The 22,764-nt window shown below is 30.7% G+C and overlaps 1 protein-coding gene across 2 annotated transcripts; it reads right to left on the bottom strand.

Annotated features, from left to right (window-relative positions):
* Nucleotides 1-15,760: 15,760 nt before the first annotated feature.
* Nucleotides 15,761-22,764, bottom strand: LOC114313087 (putative peroxygenase 5). Of its 2 annotated transcripts, none has more exons than XM_028259421.2 (7): nucleotides 22,516-22,764; nucleotides 22,297-22,392; nucleotides 21,215-21,300; nucleotides 17,568-17,662; nucleotides 16,565-16,690; nucleotides 16,315-16,467; nucleotides 15,761-16,034 (listed from the first exon to the last, which is right to left on the bottom strand). In XM_028259421.2, exons 1-7 carry the CDS (start codon nucleotides 22,565-22,567, stop codon nucleotides 16,019-16,021), a joined length of 624 nt encoding a protein of 207 aa, XP_028115222.2. In that variant the 5' UTR covers nucleotides 22,568-22,764; the 3' UTR covers nucleotides 15,761-16,018. The 2 variants fall into 2 exon arrangements, with proteins under 2 accessions (XP_028115222.2, XP_028115228.2); XM_028259427.2 differs by having other exon boundaries at nucleotides 16,310-16,467; nucleotides 22,516-22,715.

Raw genomic sequence — 22,764 nt, 5'->3', positions numbered from 1 at the left:
ACTCGTAATCCAAACTAAAGAGTTCGTTTGCTTAAAATAGTTAAATAATTTTAAAATAATTAAATTTAAATAACTTATTATTTAATTCAACGTTATTATATTTATTATTAAAATCAATTTATGAGGGTTAGAATTGTGATGGACTTAGAATATTTCCAACGGCGTATAAAATTTTTAATTAAATTTAAATAAAAATTTTATTTGATATTAAATATTTCAACGGAGGTTTTTAAAACTTCATCAGAACACCGGTCGATTGGGTGTACGACCAAGTGAATGTCTGGCCAGTGTAATTTTTTCATAAATTTTTGCCTTGAAATGGTCATCTAAGGGACATCCGAAAGGACATCTGGTGGTGAAAATCAAATGGCTATGAACAGTGATTTGATAAAAGGCACATTGGTCCTCAATTTGATAGAAGAAAAATAAAATTTTGGATCTGATACTTATTTGATGAAACCGTTGAAGCAGGAAAATGAGTGATTTTTCACCAAATTCAAATTTGATGATAGATTTGAATAATCATTGGAGATGGTCTTATTAAGGTAAATAATTTAAATTTAGACATATTTTAAAATTCATTAAATTTTAAAGCTAAATTTGAGTAATTCAGTACTCATTTTGTCCCCATTCATTTATAATACATGTAGATATACAATACTAGCAATATTCATTTATAATATATGTAGGTAAACAATACTAGCAATATTACAAACACAAAATGATGGGAGAGATTTTTTTCCGGTCCATATCGAATTGGAAGATGTTATTGGGCCTTCGTGGATCTAGTACAAAGTTCATATTGATAATTCAAACTATTCAATATGTAAGACTCGTTGAATAATTCATTCTTGTAAAATATTATGTTAGTCAAATATCGATAACCACTTGACCACATCACATTTATCTCAATAATTTATTTTTAAAATCATACTCAAATGTGATGTGATCAAGTGACTATCAATATCCGAACAAGATAATTTTTTGCAAAGAGAAAATAATTGACAAGCCCCACACATTGAAAAATTCAAATCATTGATGTAGATTCCGTGGTAAACCCACAAAGGTCCAACATTATAATATAATTTTTATAAATTTTTTTATATAAAGTTTAAGAAAAATGTTACAAATTTTAAAAAAATTATTAAAATTTCTATTAAATAAATCTCACACTCATATGAAATATTTAATAAAAAATTTAATAAATCTTTGATAATTTTAACATTACTCATATTTTAATTGGTGTTGAACAACAAAGGCGTTGGTTGTATCATGTGTATGCGTGCCCAGCGTCCAGCAAAGGCGGTTGCTATGCCTCCGGGAAGTGGGTTGGCTTTTTGGCTTTTTAGCTTTTTTAGTTATTTTAGCCTGGGCTTAAAAGCTTGGTTTGGGAAGGGCTTTTTGACTTTTTTGAGTTTTTTTGTGAGAGAAGAATGTAATAATTATGGGTTAGATGTGATGTTTTGTTTGTTATGGCTAAAATAACCTATTTTATTTTTTGTGGCTAAAATAGTCAAAAAAACCTACAAACCCACTTGCCAAACACGGGCATATATGTGTAACGTTTCTATCATGATGACAACATTATAAGCAACATTACGATGGGACAAAAGCGGTTTCTTCACCCCAACAACACTCTCTGCCTTTTTTACATCCAACGCAACATTTTGACAAAAATTGATGCTATACAAATTGGCATACGAGCAAGAAGTATGTAATATAATATCTATACAAAATAACATGATTAAAGTGTACTGTGACTCTTGTAGCTTCTGATTAATGATTTGTTGTCTCCTTCAGCTTGGGTTTTACCCCTCTAAAAAAAAATTATAGTGTGACTCGTGATTTTAAAATGAAATGTCTATTAAAATTATTATCACATAATTCTTATTGGAATTTTGTCTAAAAATTTAAAAAAAAAAAATTTACACACACACAAAAAAAAAAAGAAAAAAAAAAGATTGGACCCCCTTAATAAATCAAATATAAACTTTTTTATTATTTCAATTTATACCATCTAAAAAAACTTTGTTTCAATTTAGATTATGATTATAATATGTTGATATCCGAATGGACAACTTAGATAATTTAATCATTTTTTTCCTTCATTACTTTTGACGGTCACCTCCTATGTTTATTGTCAATCCATCACCACCTCTCATCTTCTCCAACTCACTACTACTGCTTCATCCATTTTTTTCGTCCATCATGATTCCTTCCCATTCCCCAGATCACTACCACCTCTCTCATTTTTTACATAGTCTATAGTCATCGTCGTCATCCAGCACTACCGACAAAAAGTGGTTAAATTATCTAAATTGCTCATATTTAGTTAGTTATAATCAATAGATGATTAGAATTGATATCATTTTAAAAGTTCAAGGTAATTAAAACAATTAAAACGTTAATGTAACGCTCCTAAATAAGAGGCATAAAATAGATACGATGATTCCATCCAGTAAAACGATCCTACCTGGATTAATCAATTTCCGTCAATTTGCGTTTCATTTCATAAGAGAGGTATATAAAAGTGTTCACATGCAATATATATTCAATCTCCTAAGATGATGAATCCATAGAATGTGTAATAATATAAAAGTAAAAGAAATAACAACAAAGTAAATGCCTAAAGGCTACAAATTTCAAGGCTTAAACTTAGTTGTACAAAAAGGTTGTTAAACCCATGCACATTAAGCCCTTGGCTTGCCATAAGATCACAAAAAAGGAAGAGAGCCTCATGCTCTCAAGACGTTCCACATGTTTAATTAAGCGGGATTACCATATCTTTTCTTGCACAAATCCACTAGGGGTGAGCACAAAACCCAGCAGAGATATCTTAACAAAGTATATATGTTTAAGCAGTCTTATATACATGAATGCAATGCCATACTATGTTCCAATGTCAAAGCTTTCCATTTCTTTTGAAACACATGCAATGTTCCTATCGAAAAGTTCATGTTCTCCATGAAATTCAAATTAAGACGATGAGGTGGTAAATACGACTGATGTAATCTCTAAACTAGTGTCTGTAAGTAGGCATAACAAACACTACCAATCCCCCACTTTACCGACTCCTAACCAGAAGGTACGTGGTACCTCCTCCGAGTGTGTTTTCAATCTTTCACCCTGGACACTCAGGCCAACTTAAACAATACCAATTACACCCCCCTATCCGGACTTACAAAACATATTTATTGCAAAAAGTTTCAATAATAGCAGTTGTTTTCTCAAAACAATGAATTAATTTCTAGGGCATAACCGTAATTGAACAATATTCAAAATGATGCAAACAAATGAAATGAGAGGTAATCACACATAGTGTAAGAGGGGCTAATTTGAGCCCACTAAATTGTTTAGGCCTAATAGCCCAAGATTAGTGGGCCCAAATTTATCGTAAGTCCAAGACTGGCGGGACCAGATTTATCACCATCAAACGGGCTAAATGGCTCTAAGCCTCGAAAGGGTTCGGATCCACGAACCTAGAGACTTACTCGGCCCCGGACTCGAAAGGGTATTAAGCAAGCCTAGAGATCCGAGGCACTCGGACTCGAAAGGGTTCGGATCCACGAACCTAGAGGTCCGAAACATTTGGCTTCGAACGGATTCAGACACAATCTAGAAGTCGCTCCGTTAATGAGTCCCAGAACACTTGCGGGCTCGGAGCTTTCCGGGATCTACGTACCAGAACTATAGGCGTAATGGAGTCCGAACAAAGGACCCGATCCCGAGGACGGTGAGTGGAGATAAATTCACTCTTCGGTTAAACTAGCCTATACCCGGGTCGAGGTGGCACGACCCCGGGGGGTCCATGAGACTCGGCAATATTTTGCGGCAGGACGTCCTCTGGGACTACCCCTGACCCTTTGGGATGATTGGGGATCATTGGTTAGGTGTGGCTAAGAAGAAGGGTTCGCCGAGGGATTGATCTCCTCTTCGGGGTTTTCTCATCCTCGGAGAAGTCACCTCCTCGGAGAGGTCACCTCCTCGGACAAGGTGGTTAGAGAGAATATCCCCCATGTGCCTTGCACATGGGCTCCATCCTACATCATGAGGTGCCTATAAATAGCACCCACCCATAGCTTTACAAGGGATGGATTTTGGAGATTTTTAACTCTTGGGAAAGAACTAATTTCCCTTCTCCATTATCAACCTTGAGAGTGAAAGTGGGAGACCCATGGGAGAGCCTTTCCATTACTCTATTCTCTAGCCATTTTGCCTTCTTCTTCACCCAATCTCTTATCTCCATCATCTCCTTTGTTGTTGTGTTCCTAAGTTGAGATTATTGAAGAATCTAAGCCTCTCATCATATTCTAGAGAATTCGAAGTTGTTCTTCAAGGATCTTCGAAGATCTTCGAATTTTCCAACTCCTTTCTTGAACCCTCTCCTACACATAGGTATCTCATTTGTGTAATATTTTTATAATTCTCAACACTTATTCAAAGTAAACTTCCATTGTTCAATAGTTGTCAAAATCATGATAAAACATAAATCAATGTAACATTTATACCATTTCATATTCACAATCGATATTCATCTCATAGACAAACTTATACCATTTCAAGGTCATCAACATTTTTCAACAACTTTTATCCATACCATGGATATCTCAACTACATAATCAATATAAAGAGGGTTTTATCAATTTCTTGAGAGATTTAACAATAATTTCATGGATATTTCACAATTTTTTTTTTTTTTCACATTTCTTCAAAACTAGGGTTTGATCCAAAAAGGTTTTTCCTTCATCTTGCATAGATTCTCCTCACAAGGTGCTTCCAAGAGTTTCATAAGTTCATGAAATATTTCTAATGTGAACATTCTCACAAGAAAAATCATTTTCTTCAACATTTTCAAGACCACACTACAAAATCCAACCATACATTCAAGCCATGAAAACAAAAAAGGATTAGACATGCTAAAATCATATATATAACTTAAAGAACTCCCTACCTCAAAATTTGGAATAAAGATGAGAGAAAAACTTCAAAATCAACGGCGTCAAAACTTGATCTGCACTGTACACAATGATGCTCTTGGTAAGCTCTCCAATAATAACGAAGGCACTAGGGTCAAAAACTCAATGGATTTGGGTAGATCAAAGAAATAAATGAGGTAGGTGGAAAGGCTTTCTAGAGAGAGATAAGAGAAAAGGGGAAAGTGAAATCTAGAGGGAGAGAGAGAGAGTGAAGTGAAAAGTGAAAGAAAATGGTGTAAGGCTCCAACTTTTGAGTAATTGGATACATTTTTCGGAACAGACTACGGATAGACTGCTCGAGCGACCAAACCTGCGCTTGAGGGAGCAATCCAAACTCCTAGAATATCTCACCTCCCTGCCAAAGACCGCTCGAGCGATGAAACCTTCGCTTGAGCAAAAAATACAAACTCTTAGAAGTTTAAACTGCAAAACTAGATGCCGAGAGGTCGACGTTACCGCTCGAGCGACGAAAGGACCGCTCGAGCGGTCTCAACTTAAAAGTGAGACAAAACAACCTTAAAGCGTTCCCACCATTCTCGGATTCACTCTAACACCTAAATATACAAAATGACATCTCGGAACACACTAAAACGTATATAAACAATCATAATGAATGAATAGGTAACAATACGAGCTCAGCAGTGACGAAGACAACTAAAGGAGATAGAAATTATAGATTAATATACTCAAATTGCTTTAAAAGACTCGGGGCATCACATTTAATATTTAATTTAGGGTTGAGCTTATCTCATGTTTACATCTTAACATGAGAGAACTTGAAAGGCCTGTGGACCCCATCACAAGTCTCATTTCGATTATTCGAATCTTTCACTTTGTAGAGCCTTCTATATTATCATATACGAAAAAAAAATAAAATTAGGTTGATCCAATAATCATAACATTTTTCATTTTATCGTGTTTGTCTCTAAAAAAATGAGTAGTCTATATTCAAAAATATATTTGCCATCTATCTTTTCATAAACAAATGGTGCAAAATTAAAAGGTTATAATTAACGAATCAACCTAATTTTTTTTATGGATGATATATATTGAGGGCCCTACAAAATGAACGATTCGAATCTCGAAATGGAACTCACGGTGGCTCCACGAGCCCTTGAAATTCTCTTATGTTAAAATATGAATATGAGAAAAACCCAACCCTTTAATTCATTATCAAGGTCAAACCTGAATTTTTATTTTTAATTTTTTTATAATTTTTCTAAAATTCTATAATAATAGTATTTTTGTCGTACAAATACTGTGAGAAGCCTCATGCTTATCATTATTGGTTAGGGAAAATTTTTGCTACACAATTTATTATAAGAGAAGTTACAATTCAGTTTATATTTTTAAAAAAAAATTAATTAGTGGTAAATCTTACTAATTTTAATAATTAAAATTATAAATTTTTCTATAAATATGTAAATATTTCATAAAAATATCACTGATTTGTAATTTTTCATTTATTATGCAAAAAAGTTACGAGATTTTGTACAATTACTAAATATATGGTGTAAAAAGTGTATTATATAAAAAGTTTTAGTTATGAAATTTTATGATAAGTAAAACTATGAGATATTGTGATATTTTTTTAATATCTTTTTTAAAATATTATTGAAGAATAATTGTGGTATAAATATAAAAAAAATATTTATAATATGCATATTTTTAAAAAGTGTGTGTCGTAACTTTCTTTTACGTTGTATTTGGTTGAAGAATTTTGAGAAAGATTTGAAAAGAAAAAAGGAAAATGTGTGTGAAATTATGTGAAATATAAGTATATTTTATTTACATTTCACCTACATTTTTCATTTCTTTTTTCAAATGGCTTTTTAAATCTTCCAGCCAAACATAATATTCGTGTTTAATAATATATTATGACCCGTGGTTAAACATTCGACTATCTTGTTATATGAAGTTTAACGTGGTGCTTGCTTATCATGTTATTTAACGTGGTACTTGATTATCATGTTATAATGTTATAATGAGGTTTATAGAATGTTAATATTAGTAAATGCTTATCATGTTATAACGTGGTACTTGCTTATCACGTTATAATGTTATAATGAAGTTTAACGTGGCACTTGCCTATCATGTTATAATGGTTTATAGAATGTTACTATTAGTAAATTTTAAATAATAGATGGCATGCATAATAATATAATTAGTATTAAATAAGTCAGAAAATACATTCTATAAATAAATAAATAAATAAGTGGGAAATACTCTGGTGTGCAATACACATCATATGTAACTCTACATAAATTATGTAAGAAACATAAATTCATGTAAGTTCGTGAAACTTACGTGATTATGTAAATTTGTGTATAACTTATGTATTTTGGTAAAATCGCTTATGTAAGTACATAACAACTTATGTAATTTTATATAGAGTTATAAATGGTATGTATTGCACATTGAAGAATTTTCTTAAATTAAATTTTTGATTAGATAATACTTCATTATGATTATTCTGTCATCATATATATATATATATACAAAAATAATGTTTTTCTCTTTCTTATGGGGCACATTCTAAGACTTACTTTTTTAAGAAAAAAAAAAGCCACATCAGCATGCATTTTCTATTTATATATAAAGTTCTAAATAAATTCAATTTTAGTTATAATAATTAATGTTATATGGACTCTATTTGAGAAATACTTATTTTTCATATATTTTTATTGTATATTCAGTTTTGTTGTAATCATATTTATTTTATATAGTTAATATTTTAATTAAATTATTACGATATTTGAAAAAAAAAATTATCTCAATATACAAATAAATAAATAAATAAGACATAATGTAATTAAATATGTGCATCACACAGATCAAATTAATTTTCTTTTATATATTTTTATTTTTTTTCATATCTTATTGATATCTTAATATTAATTTATATTTAATTTTTTTATTTGACATGAAATTATTTATTACAAAATATTTATATTTAATTTAAATTTTATATACCTATATACAATATGTATGAATAATTCAAAAAGAATATTAAAGAAAAAATTAATACTCTACATAATTAATTTGTGTATTTTCTTCTTAATCCAATCACAACAAATTTATATTTAATCTTTTACATACATTTTGGGGAAAATTATTTATAAGTCCTATTAGGGAGACTTATGCTACATATGGTCCTACTAAAAAACTTATGTTTTCATAAGTCCTGTGGGAAGTTTGTTGACACATTTACCCTCAATATTAGTTTTTAATATCATAAATAATAGTAAAAACATATATAGGAAATTAAATGTTATCATAGATCATATCTATATAAACGTAACGTAACGTGATACCTACATAAACGTAACGTGACACCTACATAAACGTAACGTGACACCTATGATCTATGGTAACATATATAGGAAATTGTTTGTTACCATAAATCATATCTACATAAACGTAACGTGACACCTATGATCTATGACAACATTCATTCACATTCAATTTAAAAAAATAAAAACTCATTAAGTTTCCAAAACGTAACGTGACACGTTACATTACGTTTATGTAGGTGTCACGTGACGTTTATTTAGGTGTCACATTACGTTACGTTTATATAGATGTCACGTTACGTTACGTTTACGTAGGTGTCACGCTACGTTACGTTTATGTAAGTGTCACGTCATGTTACGTTTTTGTAGGATCTTGTGGAATACATTCCTATCTAAATAGAACTTGAGACTCTATAAGAAATTACACAGGACTTAGCCTGTCATAAGTGTCTGAAAAAAGACTTATAAATAAGTCTTCCTAAATTTTGAGTAGTTCTACTTCTACATATTCTTATTTTCTAAATAAATATAAAAATAAAAATAAAATTAAATAATTAGAATCACTTTTAGTTTTATATTAGTAATTCGCTTTCTAATTTAACTATTATTTTTAATATCGAAATTAATGTTTATTTTACTATCTTATAATTTAATATATATATATATATATATATATATATATATATATATATATATATGTATATATCATATAAAATCATTATATGATACTTATACTTTTATAGCAAAATAGAACTAAAATTATGAAAATAAAAAATAATAATTTGACTAAATTTATTTTATATAAGTATTCAACTATCACTTTTATAGAACGAAAATGCTAAGAATATTAAAATCAATAATTAAAATTAATATTATTCTTTTTTAACACATATCATAATACAAAATATCATTACATTAATTAAAGTTAATTCCATTGTGATTTTGTGTCAGATATCATGTTTCTAGAAGTAATTTATACATGTGTCGTGTCCAATTTGATATTGATTGACTAAAATAATATAACTCAATATTTTTTTTTGTGGTTACGTTTTTAGAAAATAAATTGATAAATGTCAAATGATAAATAGTGTGGAATATTATTTTAAAGAATAATGATTCATCAAAAATGATTGTGTATATATAAGGTACCTATTGATGTTTCTTAAATAATTTTTTAAAATTTTTTGAATTTATAGTATTACTAATAATGCACCTTAATGAGTTTTGCCAAAAAAGATATCCGACAATAATTTAGTTGAAATAAAAAATTTGTAGTTATTATAATGTGTCATATAATTAATCAGAACCCCTTTTGAAAAGTAAAATTATTAAGATTATAGAAATTTTGTGTCTGATTCATTTTGAAGACATTGTTTATATTTGATTTTTTTTTTATTTTTTATATATCAATTTGAATAACTCTTAAGCATAAATCCTACCTTTGAGTCAACCCACCTAAAACATTTTTTCGTGTAATAAAATACTTTAATATTGTCATATAAAAATATTATAATAGACCATAATCAAATATCACTTGAGACATAATTAAAGATCCGATGCACCATTTTAGAGATAACAAAAAATATAAGAAATTAGCAAAGACTTTTTCTATTAATAACCAAAATAATACACCATGAGTTATAATCAAGTCCTAATTTGTATATTATACAATTTATTGTTGTTTTATATTTTTTTTTTTTAGAGAAAAAAAATTTCATACTAATGGAATTCACAATTTTTGGTAAATTTGATTAACACAAATGAAAATTAGATTTCAGGTTGAGCATACACACTTTTTTAAAACTTTAAAAAAAGCTATTTTTATGAGCATTTTACATGAGATCACACACAATAACAAAAAATTTTATCAGCCATTAACGAATCTGTTTATATTTAGTTTCCAAATGTTAAAATTTTTTACATATAAAATATTAAGATTCAAAATCAATTTTTTATTTTAAAAATAAATTCTCACGGATCGCACAGATCACTATATTATTATTGTGAAGTAATCTTGCTTCACCTATAATAAAAAACTTTTTTCCACCGGCCTAAGAGTAGAAGTATGAAGGCTTAAATCAAAATTTTTCAACAGTGGTTGCAACCATTTGAAATTCACAGCCTTAGCTGCATTTGCATTTAATGGTTTCACATTACTAGTTTTATCTATATATAGCTATTATATTTTGAGAATTCAGAGTGTGGGAGAAAGAAAAAAGTTAGAGAGTAAAAGTGTGTTTCCTCTCCTCAGTGTATTCTAAATATTTGAGTGAAATAAATCTGTTTTTAGATTATAAGTTCTCTCTCTTGTATTTGTTTTTGTGAACCACTATAAGTGGTTTGCACCCTACTCTCACCAACAGTGATATCAGAGCACTAGGAGGGCTTGTGTTTTTCAAAAAAATAGTAGAACAGAGCATCGTTTCAAATTTTGCCCGGAAATCAAAGTTGTTGAAATCAACTTTTGATTACACTAATATGTAGCTCTCATTGAGACGATCACACTAAAAAAAACCACGTTGAAAACTGAGTCCCACAGAGACCACACACGCCCTACGCGCTGTTAACGTCATCATCACGCGCTGGTATCTAGATTTGGGAGCCAGTAATCACATGTGTGGTAAAAGAGAGTTGTTTGTCGAGCTTGACGAGACTGTACAAGCACAAGTCTCATTTGGTGATTCTTCAAAGACTCCAGTGAAAAGAAAATGCAATATTCTGATCAAGCTCAAGAATGGAGATCATGATTACATCTCTAATGTTTATTATGTTCCTGCCATAAAGAACAACATTTTGAGTATGGGATAACTCCTAGAGAAAGGATACGACATTAGCATGAAAGATTGTCATCTTACCATCAAAGACAATCATGGTAATTTGATCGCTTGAGTGAGAATGTCCAAGAATCGGATGTTTGCATTGAATATCCAACATGATGTTGGGAAGTGTTTAAGTGTCATCATCAAAGACAAAGACTGGCTATGGCATTTAAGGTTTGAACATCTCAACTTTGAAAGCTTGAAACTGTTGTCAAGCAAGAAAATTGTGAAAGGGCTCCCTCATATTGCTCATACTAATGAAGTTTGTGAAAACTGCATTCTTGGCAAGCATCACAAAACTAGGTTTGCCAAAGAAGTGAAGTGGAGAGCAACAAGAATTAGTGCACACTAATGTGTGTGGTCCATTGAAGCCAATGTCAAATAGACAGAATAGATATTTTGTCACCTTCATTAATGATTATAGTCGAAAGACATTGGTGTATTTTCTTAAAAGAAAGTCGGAGGTGTTCAGTATTTTCAAAGAATTCAAAACTTTTGTAGAAAAGCAAAACGGCTACTACATCAAGACATTGCGATCAGATCAAGGTGGAGAATATACATCTGATGTTTTTGAAAGATTTTGTAAAGAGCATGGCATCAAGCATTAAACAACACCATCCTATGCACCACAACTGAATAGTGTTGCCAAACGGAAGAATCGCACAATCTTAGATATGGCAAGGAGCATGTTGAAAGAAAAAGGACTGCCCAAACAATTTTGGGCTGAAGCCATGTCATGTGTTGTGTATCTACTAAATAGATACCAAACCAGCAGCCTTCACTCTATGACTCTAGAAGAGGCTTGGAGTTCACATAAGCCAAGTGTGACAACCCTCACCTCTGATTAATGTTAAACTGTGTTTGAGCATGATAAGTAATAGATTAGAATGAAATCCTAATCTGTTTGCATGAGTGTGTTGTTTTAATTGCATTTCTATCTGTTTGTCATTAAATGATCTATTCATGTTTTAATTTCGAATTGCAAATTGAAGGCTTTATCGGCGACCAAATCAGAAATTGATCAGTGTTATATGCTAATTAGGATTTATGTGATTTTATGGTAGGTTTAATTAAAATTCAATTTGGAATGATTAAATTAGAATAAATAAAGTTAAATTACATTAGTTTGAGTTTATTACATTTTTGCCATTGAAGTGGGCCACTTTGTTAAAACTTTGTTTGGAGCTTAATTCACATTTTGACATACCATTCTTCATCCACCTTCAAGACCAAATGTGAGAGAGGGAGAATTGGGAGAAAAATTGAGTTCAACAAGGAGTCTTGCTTGAGACTTAGAAGAAATTGGAGGAGAATTGCATAATTAGGCTTCTACATTGGGAATTCAAGACCTAAGGTAGAAATTTCACCCTCTTGAATATGAATTTGAGTTGTTTCTTGCTTGGTTTATGCAGAAATTGGTGACTAGAGTCTAGAACTAGTTTAAAATGTTGATTTGAGAGTCCATTCATGCGTGCATGTACATATCTTGGAATTGTGAGCTTGTTTCATGAAAATTTCCACATGCATGTCCATATTTTGGTTGTAGTCCATGAATTCACCATGTTTTAGAGTTCAATCTTGCATTTGATCATGTTTTGGAGCATTGGAATTCATAAGAACTCATGCATGTTATGTTCTTGCATTGTTCTTCAAGTGTCCTTGAAATTGGTGTTCAATTGGTTTACCTTTGGGCTTGATTTTACAAAATGATCTTCAAAACATGTTTTAGTATGAGTTTTAAAGTGTTTTCCAGAAAATTGGCCCAAAAGGTTGAGTTTTGATAAGTTTAATTCTTGGTTTTAGCTTTGGAGGCAAATCTGGAAAACCCAGATTTTGGCTTCCTCGCTCGAGCGAAGGATTCCATGCTCGAGCGAGCACCTTTGTTTTCTGAATTCCGCTCGAGCCACGGAATGCTGGCTCGAGCGTAGATTACAAGCTCTTAGGTTTTCGTGGACGCAGAAGCACGCTCGAGCGGCGAGACCTGCGCTCGAGCGAAGAACTGTGTCTCACGTTCGAGCGAGCATCGAGCGGAGAATTTCAACAACTAGTACTTTTTGCATTTTTACAGACCGCTCGAGCGAGGGAGTCTACGCTCGAGCAACCCCTCTGTTTTAGTAAGCTTGCTCGAGCGAAGAAAGCCACGCTCGAGCGAGACTCCTGTTTTCAGCAACTTTTGAAAAGTGTTTTAAAGTACATCTTTGCATCATCATTCCATCCTAGGCATTCCTAGGCCAAGTTTAAGGCATCTTAATGAGGATAATGTTATAGAACCACACCGAGTCAAGTTTAGGGGCTAAGTTATTAATCCCAGCGTGTAACTTAGTGTGTGTGTTCGTTCTGCAACTGTGTAGGGTTGGCACCCGAAGATGCTGACTAGCCTATCTGTAGCCCAGTACTCTGTGAGTAACAATGTTGTAAAGATACGTTCAATTATAATTATTTCCGAACGATTGATTGTACCGCTTTCTAAAATGACATTGTTTACTGAATGAATGTTTGTTTTATTTGTGAACTATATTCGTGGCATCCATAGCAACTTACTATTACTGCTACCATTACAGAGATCTTTGTCAGTTCCAATGTCTGGAACTACCACTGTTTACTGTTATGATGGCCATCAACTGACTGTTCGGTCTGTTAAGACCTACTGTACTGTTTTGCTATTGGATGTACCACATATGACTACTATGGTTTCTAAATAACTGTTATGGCATGAAATATGAGCCACTGATTGAATAACTGATCTACAGATGTAATTGACTGTTTTAATTACTGAAAGGATATTCATTCTTAATCCCTTTACATATCTGTTATTCACTGGGCTTTAGCTCACTGTTTATATTTATATATAGGTGTCTAGGCACCGAACTGAAGGTAGGAGCGTCAAAGTAAGCTCTCGTTTTGTCAAGCCAACCATCATGCCTCACTTCGAGGTTCCGAGTTCGTTCAAGCTAAGGTTGTTTTGGGGTGTTCAGAATCACCCTTCTGTCTCTGTTTTGTACCGACTGAATAAGTTTTGACTGTACAATTATGGTGAAGGGACTTGGTCCCTAACCTGGATGTTTGTGTATATGATGTATGTACATATGTTTTGGTTATGAATGTGGCTTGTTCATAAAAGTCTTTTTGCATTCAGATTTTCACAGCTCATTGGACATCTTTTTATTTACTGTTTGGCTTCCACTAGGCTCTTACTCTGTATTACTGTTATTACTGTTAAGCAGGCCTTTGGTAATCACAGATTACTGGCTGGTTGCAATGCTAAACCCATATGGGCAGGTTTGGGTCGTGACACCAAGTGTCAACCATCTCAGAATATTTGGGTGTGTTGTGTACACCAAGATTCCAAACGCAAGAAGAACCAAGCTCGATGAGAAGGAAGAAAAATGTATCATTGTCAGATATGGAGACAGAATAATAGGATATAAGTTGTATAATCCCATTACCAGAAAGTTGATCATGAGTAGAGATGTGATATTTGAAGAAGAAAAAACTTGGAATTGGAATCAAGATGAAATTGTTAAAGATGCATAATTCATTCTTGAAGATGAAACATCAAAGATAAAATTAGTCAAAGATAATATATTTGATGCTAAATTTTGAAACTTGTTCCATAAAAGGACAATCAAAGATGTTTTCTTTGCAAACAGTCCATTTCTAGGGCAAAGTCGACATACAACTTATTTTGTGTTGATTAACTTTTATGTTGTTTGAAATGTAATGGTCTTTTTCTCTTTTTTTTTTTAATGAATAATGTTGAAATTTTTTTTATTATAAAGTTCTGTTTAGTTTGGTTTTTAGAATCTATTTTTAAAATTTTTTTCTAAGAAACTAAAAATTTAATTGGTGAAAAAAATTAAAAACGTTATTTTTGTATAATTTTATCTTTTGAGAGAGTAGAAATAATTTTTTTAAATAATTATTTTTTGCTATTTATTTTCGTTAAATTAATTTCTCTTTTTTCAATAGTCAAACATGACGATAATTTTGATATTATTATCAAACCAATCCATTAAATCAAAAACTCTAAAACTAAAAATATTTCATAAATTAAACATATTGATTACACATTAAAAACATAATAATAAACATCTATTACATGATAACTATCCATAAATATTTGTTAACAATTAATATAACCATCTATTATATGATAACTAACCAAAAACATAAATAAAAACAATCACTTGTTGCATGATGATCATTATTCAAACACATACTAAAAATTAATTTAATAAAAAAAATAAAAATGTAAAAGATTTATCATTTTTATATAATTTTATCTTTAGTGAGTAGAAATAATTTTTAAAAATTCAAAAATGATTTTTTTACATTTATTTTTGTCAAATTAGTTTATATTTTATCAAATCGATAACTTTACCCTTAAAATAGAACAACGATGTCTTCAATTTTCTTTATTTAGAACAAGATTCAAAATTTAAAGTCAAATATATCATAATTGAAAGGTGAGGAATCAAAGTGATACAAATTCTAAACTACTCCCAAACTACAGGAACTGTTATTGTAACTCGTCCCAACCAAAAAGGGAGAAAAAGGTACATTCCAAACTAAAACCACATACCACATTTTTCCTTTTACAGGTCCCAAGCAATTCTGCATGCTATAAATCAATCAATCAAATATATTTTTCTTAAAATAAATTAATAAAATATTTTTCAGAACACAAATCAAACAAATATATTTCAATACAACAAAAAGAATTAACATAAATCAATCAAATACATTATTCTTCTTTTTTTTCAGATACATCAGAAAGACAAACATATACTATTCTTCAAACAAACAATAAATACTTCAACTTTGTTGCACACTACATTCACACTTCAAATATGTGTGTTTAAAATCAAAGACAATCCAATCTGCAGAGCCCAAAGGTACCATACGATGAGTCCTAGCAATTTTCCCTTTTTTACTCAGAAGTAACACTGCAACAAAAAAGATCAAATCATCCCAGTATATAATAACTACTTGTTTGTTTCACAATTATTTCTTTGACAAAAATAAGATATAGCATCTGAAACGAAGAGTCAATGCTACGAATCATGAAAAAAAATATCTTGAAAATGATTATGAAAGATTCTCTACCTTTAAATTACACCTAAAATAAAACACCACATACTAATCAAGGGATGGAAAATCTTTATAATACATTTCATGATATTTTTTTCATGACTCCTAATATTATTCGTAGCTTAGTTACTTTACGCGTGTTTTTTCTTCCCAGCTGAAGCCTTCTTCTCCGCCATCTGTTCAAACAGGCTTCCATCATAAAGGCCTCGGACCGTATCTTTCTGCAATAAACCGTTCTTGTCCTTGCAAAGTGTGTACAAGATTGTCCACTCTGCAAAGCTTAAAAGCCTGTAATTCATTACGAAATTTCATCATGTTAGATAAATTTCATGGAAAATTCGAACATAATTAGAATTTGTAGTTTTGAATGTGAAATATGACAAACCATCCTCCATAGTCCTTTGGTTCCCTGTTTGCCTTCCGCATTTCTTTTAGTTCAGCTGATGTTAAGGCATTTGGGTTTGTATGCGCATGCTTGCAGAAAATCTCCTCGAACTTTGAAGGAACAAACCTTTGAAAAATGAAAACAATAAGATAAAAACAAAGAATACAAGCCAAAAAAGAAAGAACTCTATCCATACAATTGGATATGATTTCCACAAAATGACTTGACTCTCAAAGAAAAAAAATGATAATAATTGTAAACAATTGGGTACAATTTTTTCTATTTTGCATAGATAATGCCAGGCAAAAATTTTGTTGAATCATTGACAGGAAGAGACCGAAACAAATTCAAAACATGAAAACAGTGACATCCAACTTTCTAAATCATACATACATCAAGAAACAAAGAGTTGCTAGCAGTGTCACATCATCAAAACACGATCAATTATCTACTTCATCAAAATTCACTAATAAATTTTGAAGAATGCATATCGTTTATACATGCAGTCGATTTCTTAGACCAAATTTAATCATATACTTTTTTTTTTAAATCATATACTTAATCATCTAATTTCAATATCTTGTTCTGTATATATTTTTCTAGCTGACTAACTGCCAATAATATTGTATAAACTATAGATCACTGAGGCCAATAACATAAGAGTACCAGAGAACAAGGGATAAGGATTCTCTGCCATTGTTTTTGTGCAATGATATTGTTGTGCTTTCTACCACAGTAAAACACTTTAGAAAAGTACATAATCTAACAGATCAAATTTAAAACTGAAGTAAGATATAATATCAAAATAGTATATATTTTTTTCTTAAAACCACAAGCCATTAAACGACGTCGTTTTGTGTCAACTTTAAACCTAGACTGTTAGTTACAACAAGACTATTGCAGATCCTGATCCCAGAATAAGTCCATTTCAAGCAAGAATATCGAATCAATCAAAGAATCGGTCCCCTAAGATGAAAGAAAGTGAGGGTGGAAATGCATGTACCTTCCTTCTGAGTCATAGACACCGGAGTCACTCCCATGCATGGCTTTCGGGATGTTTTTTACCACAATTGGGAAGCATAGAGAAGGACATTTACCCTGCACGATAAAAAATTCATATGCCATGTGTTAATTTATTTTTATCTCTCTCAATTTGATCATTGTTGATGTAGATGTGTCACTCTAACTAGTAGTTCAAGCCAATATCAGTGTCAAAAATGTTTTTGACCTATGCCATGGAATAAAAAATTCCTCTATCTACATTAACAGCTTGATAGCTGCAGCTTAAGCCTTTGATTGAAAATCATTTTTCAAAAGCATCGACCCAACAATTCTTCAATAATTTTGGGTTCCTTGGTTGGTAGTGGGTGAATGTAATTAAGCTACTTGAGAGAATATATTTCTCTCTATCACAATAATATGATCAATTTTCCATTTTGTTTTAGAGGGGACTTTTTATATTGTAGTAATTTAATAATTTTTTTATTTTTTACATTGTCAAATTTTTATTTAAAATTTATTTTCCTTGTGTATTTGTCAGCATGAATTTTGTCTTTATTTTTGGGCCACTTTCTTATAAGAAGGGTTATCATTTTATTGAGTCTTCATAATAGATACGGATGCTTATTCTTCTTTCTTGGTCTGCTGTAAATAAATGTATTATTCAGTAAATTGGAGGCCTATAGACAAATAAGTTTTTTGTTTTGTTGAGTCTTTATATGAGTAAGTTTTTCTTTTGGTTACCTTGAATAAATATTCTATCATATCTCTTATATAGGTGTGGGACCCACACACATGTGATTTGTGTGAGTCCCATACCATATGAGAGGTTTGATAGAATATTTGATAATTTATTTACGATCCCTAGTATAACTCATTTTAATGAACATTTAAGCCTGAAAAGTTTTACAACTTCAATTATTCGATAAAATTGATAAGTTCATGGCTAAAATCATCCTCAGATATTTATTGGGTCTTTGTCTCTCTCTCTATCAACAAAGACAGTAAAAAACAATGGATAACAAAGACAACACAACCAATAAATGGTGATAATCAAGAACCACCCAAGGAATCTTTTGATCCACAATGCATAATGGTGGGACAGATTATTTGATGTTATCAGAAATTCATATTCCCAAATGGAAAAATGAAAATGTACAATTTGACAACAAATTGTACAAAAGAACTACAGTTTGAACTCAGTCTTACAATTGGGGGCCACAAACATCACAAGCAGGCACATGTTGCAATAACATTCATTTAACAGAAAATGGGCTGGACAATGGAAACTTTTTTGGGAAAAATTAAAAATCAGTGATACCTTTTCGAAATAATTACAGATTCATGAAAAAATTTATCACTTCAATCAATAAAATTTGTAAAATTTGCCACTAATCTGATTTTTTTTTTTTTTCAAACTTATACTGAATTGTTATTTGGCCAAACTTTTTCCCATCCAAAACCCAAGTGACACCCAACAATTAGCTTTCTTTTGGCTAAACTTATAAGTTGATTTCTTACCTAAGATTTCACGTTAAATACTACTTAAATATAAGGATAACTTACATTGATCATTTCTAAGATTTTAAAAAACACAATAAATCTCACAAATATAGTATATTTATATTGGCCTCTTTTTTGGTAAGATTAAAACAACCATAATTAATGAAGACGGTTGTAAACACCTTAATAAACATGTGTAATATATTAATTTCAGTATAAAAGATATGATAATATCATTTTTCATTCATACTGGTACTACTAATTATTGATGAAAATATGACTAAATGCTATGTGGATTAAACCCTTAAGGATCCCAATGATTATTTATGTGAGGCTCGATATATTTTATATCATTATTTCTATATTGCTAATTATTCAAATCAACACTGGGTAAAGTGTTTAAAAAATACTAGGCACCAATAATTTTCCTTAAAAAAAATTCACATAATTAACACTCACGGTTACTTTTCTTTAAAAAAAAGAGCAAGTATGATATATCCCCAGTTAATGACCACTTATTGGTTGTTTCATTAAAAATCAAATAATATTAAAAACAATTTGAATTTCAATATACATTTCACTTATTTACATACATTTTTTTACCCGTATACTAATAGGGAGCAGCTTGCCTCCAGTCCAAAATCGGATTGGACAGTATTGTTCGGCCCGTGGAGGCCCACCACGGATGCCGTTTTGATAATTCAAACCATTCAATATGTAGAATTCATCGAGTACTATATGGGCTATTTTGGAAAGTTGGCTTTTAGCCACTTTTTTTGGTTTGTAGCAAAAGCCAAAAGTTGGCTTTTTTGTCTTTTTTTTTCATTTGGGAAGTTGATTTTTAGCCAACGGTGAAATTACAATTTTACCCTCATGGGTCAAAATGTGTTACATAGGTGAAGTTGTAAATATTTTAAATAAATGGGGGTAGTTTGGTCATTTTATTATAATTTGACATCATAAACAAACATTAATAAAAAAAGTCTAAAGTCACTTTTTATCAACTTCCCAAATCATTTGTCTAAAAAAGCCAAAAGCTTAGTTAAAAGTCAAAAAGTCACTTTTTACCATCTTCCCAAAACAACCCTATGTCAGTAAAAAATCACGTTGATCGGATATCGATAGCTATCTCATCGGATCATTTTTTCGTCAACCGTAAATTTGTTCACTGTTCATTTTTTTTTATACAAAACTGATTTGATTACAATCTATCGATATTCGATCAATATGATTTTTCATAAGCATATAATACTCGACGAGTTTTATACATTGCACAATTTAAATTATCAAAATAAATCTCATAATAAGTCCTCACGCGCCAAATAATACCGTCTAATCCAATCTTAACATGGAGACGAGCTGCTCTCATAGGGATATTAGTATTTGTCTTTCGGTGCCCCCAAATAAATAGTTGGTGAAAATAGTAAAACTTACCACTTTATATTGGGAACTGAAGAAACAATGTAGAATTATGACAGTTGCTGATTGATTAGTCACATAATCATGTAGTGCTGAGGACATTGAATAAAATTATTTTTTTATTAATAAAAAAATTGACCATTCAGTTTAATATCAGAAGATGTGAGTGACAATAATCAAAGAAGGCCAAGAATTCCTAATCCCTCAGTCCTTAAATAATAGGTTTTTTTTTTGGAAAATCTAATTTTTTTTGATGATATAATTATTGTGCTTTAAAAAATTAATTCTCCAAAATTACCCTTTAATAGTATATTTTTTTAGAGAATGTCAATTGTTATAATTGTACTTTTTGTGTTGTTAATGAATTTAAAAGAATGAAAAAATAGAAAATTCATATTATTTTAATTCTTAATTTTTAAAAAAAGACTAATATTTTGAAACAGTAAAAAATAAAGTGAGAGACTAATATTTTAAGACGGAGAAAGTAATATATTTGGCTACTTTGTAGCCTCCAATGTTATAATCTCCATTTGTTGTAAACAAATGAATAAATTCTAATGTATGCCAACAGAGAATAATCCATCAATAAAAAACCCAGTAAAGTTAGCTAAAAACAAGGACTGCAAATATCTTCTATTCTATGTATGCATGTATGTGTTTATATATATATATATATACACATATATATACAGAGAGAGAGAGAGAGAGGGGCGGGGGGGGGGAAATTACAGGACGAGTTTTGCCACTGAGTCCGACGTTGATAAAAATGGAAGCGAAGGTGGACAAAAAAATATTACATCCAATTGCACGAAAACCTGATTAAGAAGGGAAAAAAAAAAAAAAAAAATTAGAACACATATTATATGGGAAATTCGTTGGTATATGCATTCCTAGTTACGTTTATTGTGTTTTTAGTTATGACTTATTTATAAATTATTGTGTTGTCTGTTATGATCTAAAAAAATTTTTGTTATACTTTATTTGATATCTAGTCACAAATTACATAACTTGCATATGGTACACACCCTACATATATCAAAAGACAAATTACCTATATATTTTTTTCATTTACACTGTATTTGGTTGAGGAATTTGAAAAGAGATTGTGAAATAAAAATGATTTATTCATATTTCATCTACCTTTTTCTTTTTCCTTTCCAAATCCTTTTTCATATCCTCCAACCATATAAAACATTAGACAGAAATAGGATCAAAAAAGGCTAATTCAAAACCCTCACGTAAAATAAGAACTTCAATCTTGAAGAAAAAATTATACAAATTTTGCTTTACCCGGTTGTTACATTCTTATTCTATGAAAATAGCTAAATAATTACTTGTGTTTTGGACTAAAATGCATCACCAAGCATTCCGTTTAGAATTGTGATACTTCCAATACATGATTGTAATTGAAATTTTTCATCGCATCATCCAAACTGTATAAAAATAATTTTTTTTCTTAATTTAAAATATTGACAAATTCGCATTTTTAATTTATAGTGATTGAATATGTAATGAAAATTCTCCATTATAATTGTATAACGGAAAGAGTAACACGAGCCACGACATAAAGACAACGTGTGCCCATTTTCAAATATCAAAATATTAAATTGCACAGAACTAAAGTATACGGGTTAAAGTAAAATTTTGTCACTTTAAAAAAAATAACTAAAAAAATTAGTGATTTATAAAATAAAATTACTTATGTATAAAAATATTTTAGTCTTTCCACTTAATTACAGAAATGAGTGAAGTAAAATTGATCAAAATTATATAAAGCAAAAATCAGAGTTTAAAAAAAAATAAAAAAAAACCTTGAAAAGTTTCCCATGGATAAACAACACCGTCTTTGTTCCGATCGAAGAACTCGACGTGTTTTTTGAGGACATTCTCTTCATGACAATCCAATCCTGCAGTATACTCACACATAAATATATGATTAGTTATTTTGAAGAATCGAAACAATAATTTGTATATATATGCCTGTGTATGAACATGACCTAGAAAATGGGTTTGTAACGAATTTGACATACCCTGGTATGGAATGTTGTTTGAGGAGGTTTCGACATGAGAAGATGAAGCCATGGATAGAGAGACCTTTATGCCAAACTTGTAGACACAGAAACAGCGAGCGAAAGAGAGAGAGAGAGAGAGAGGGAGATTGTACAGGAAACTGGTAGGGGTATAAGGGATCTGTGGGAAGGGTATAAAAAGGGAGGGGAAAAGATTTGAAAATAATGAACAACTTAAAAGCTGCTTTCGTGATTTTGGTTTCACACTCG

The sequence above is a fragment of the Camellia sinensis genome, chromosome 11, assembly GCF_055761805.1.
Source record: "Camellia sinensis isolate YWXY chromosome 11, ASM5576180v1, whole genome shotgun sequence".
NCBI classification, from domain to species: domain Eukaryota; kingdom Viridiplantae; phylum Streptophyta; class Magnoliopsida; order Ericales; family Theaceae; genus Camellia; species Camellia sinensis.
This window is presented reverse-complemented; position numbering and strand designations above follow the sequence as displayed.

What these genes read in the sequence shown, in the direction of transcription:
- LOC114313087 (XM_028259421.2), bottom strand. Translation starts at nt 22,567, where the DNA reads ATGGCTTCATCTTCTCATGTCGAAACCTCCTCAAACAACATTCCATAC. An exon ending in TCCATGGGAAACTTTTCAAG is followed by an intron (nt 21,301 to 22,296) that starts GTTTTTTTTTAT and finishes CTTCTTAATCAG; the next exon opens with GTTTTCGTGCAATTGGATGT. An exon ending in TCAGTGGCAAAACTCGTCCT is followed by an intron (nt 17,663 to 21,214) that starts GTAATTTCCCCC and finishes TTTATCGTGCAG; the next exon opens with GGTAAATGTCCTTCTCTATG.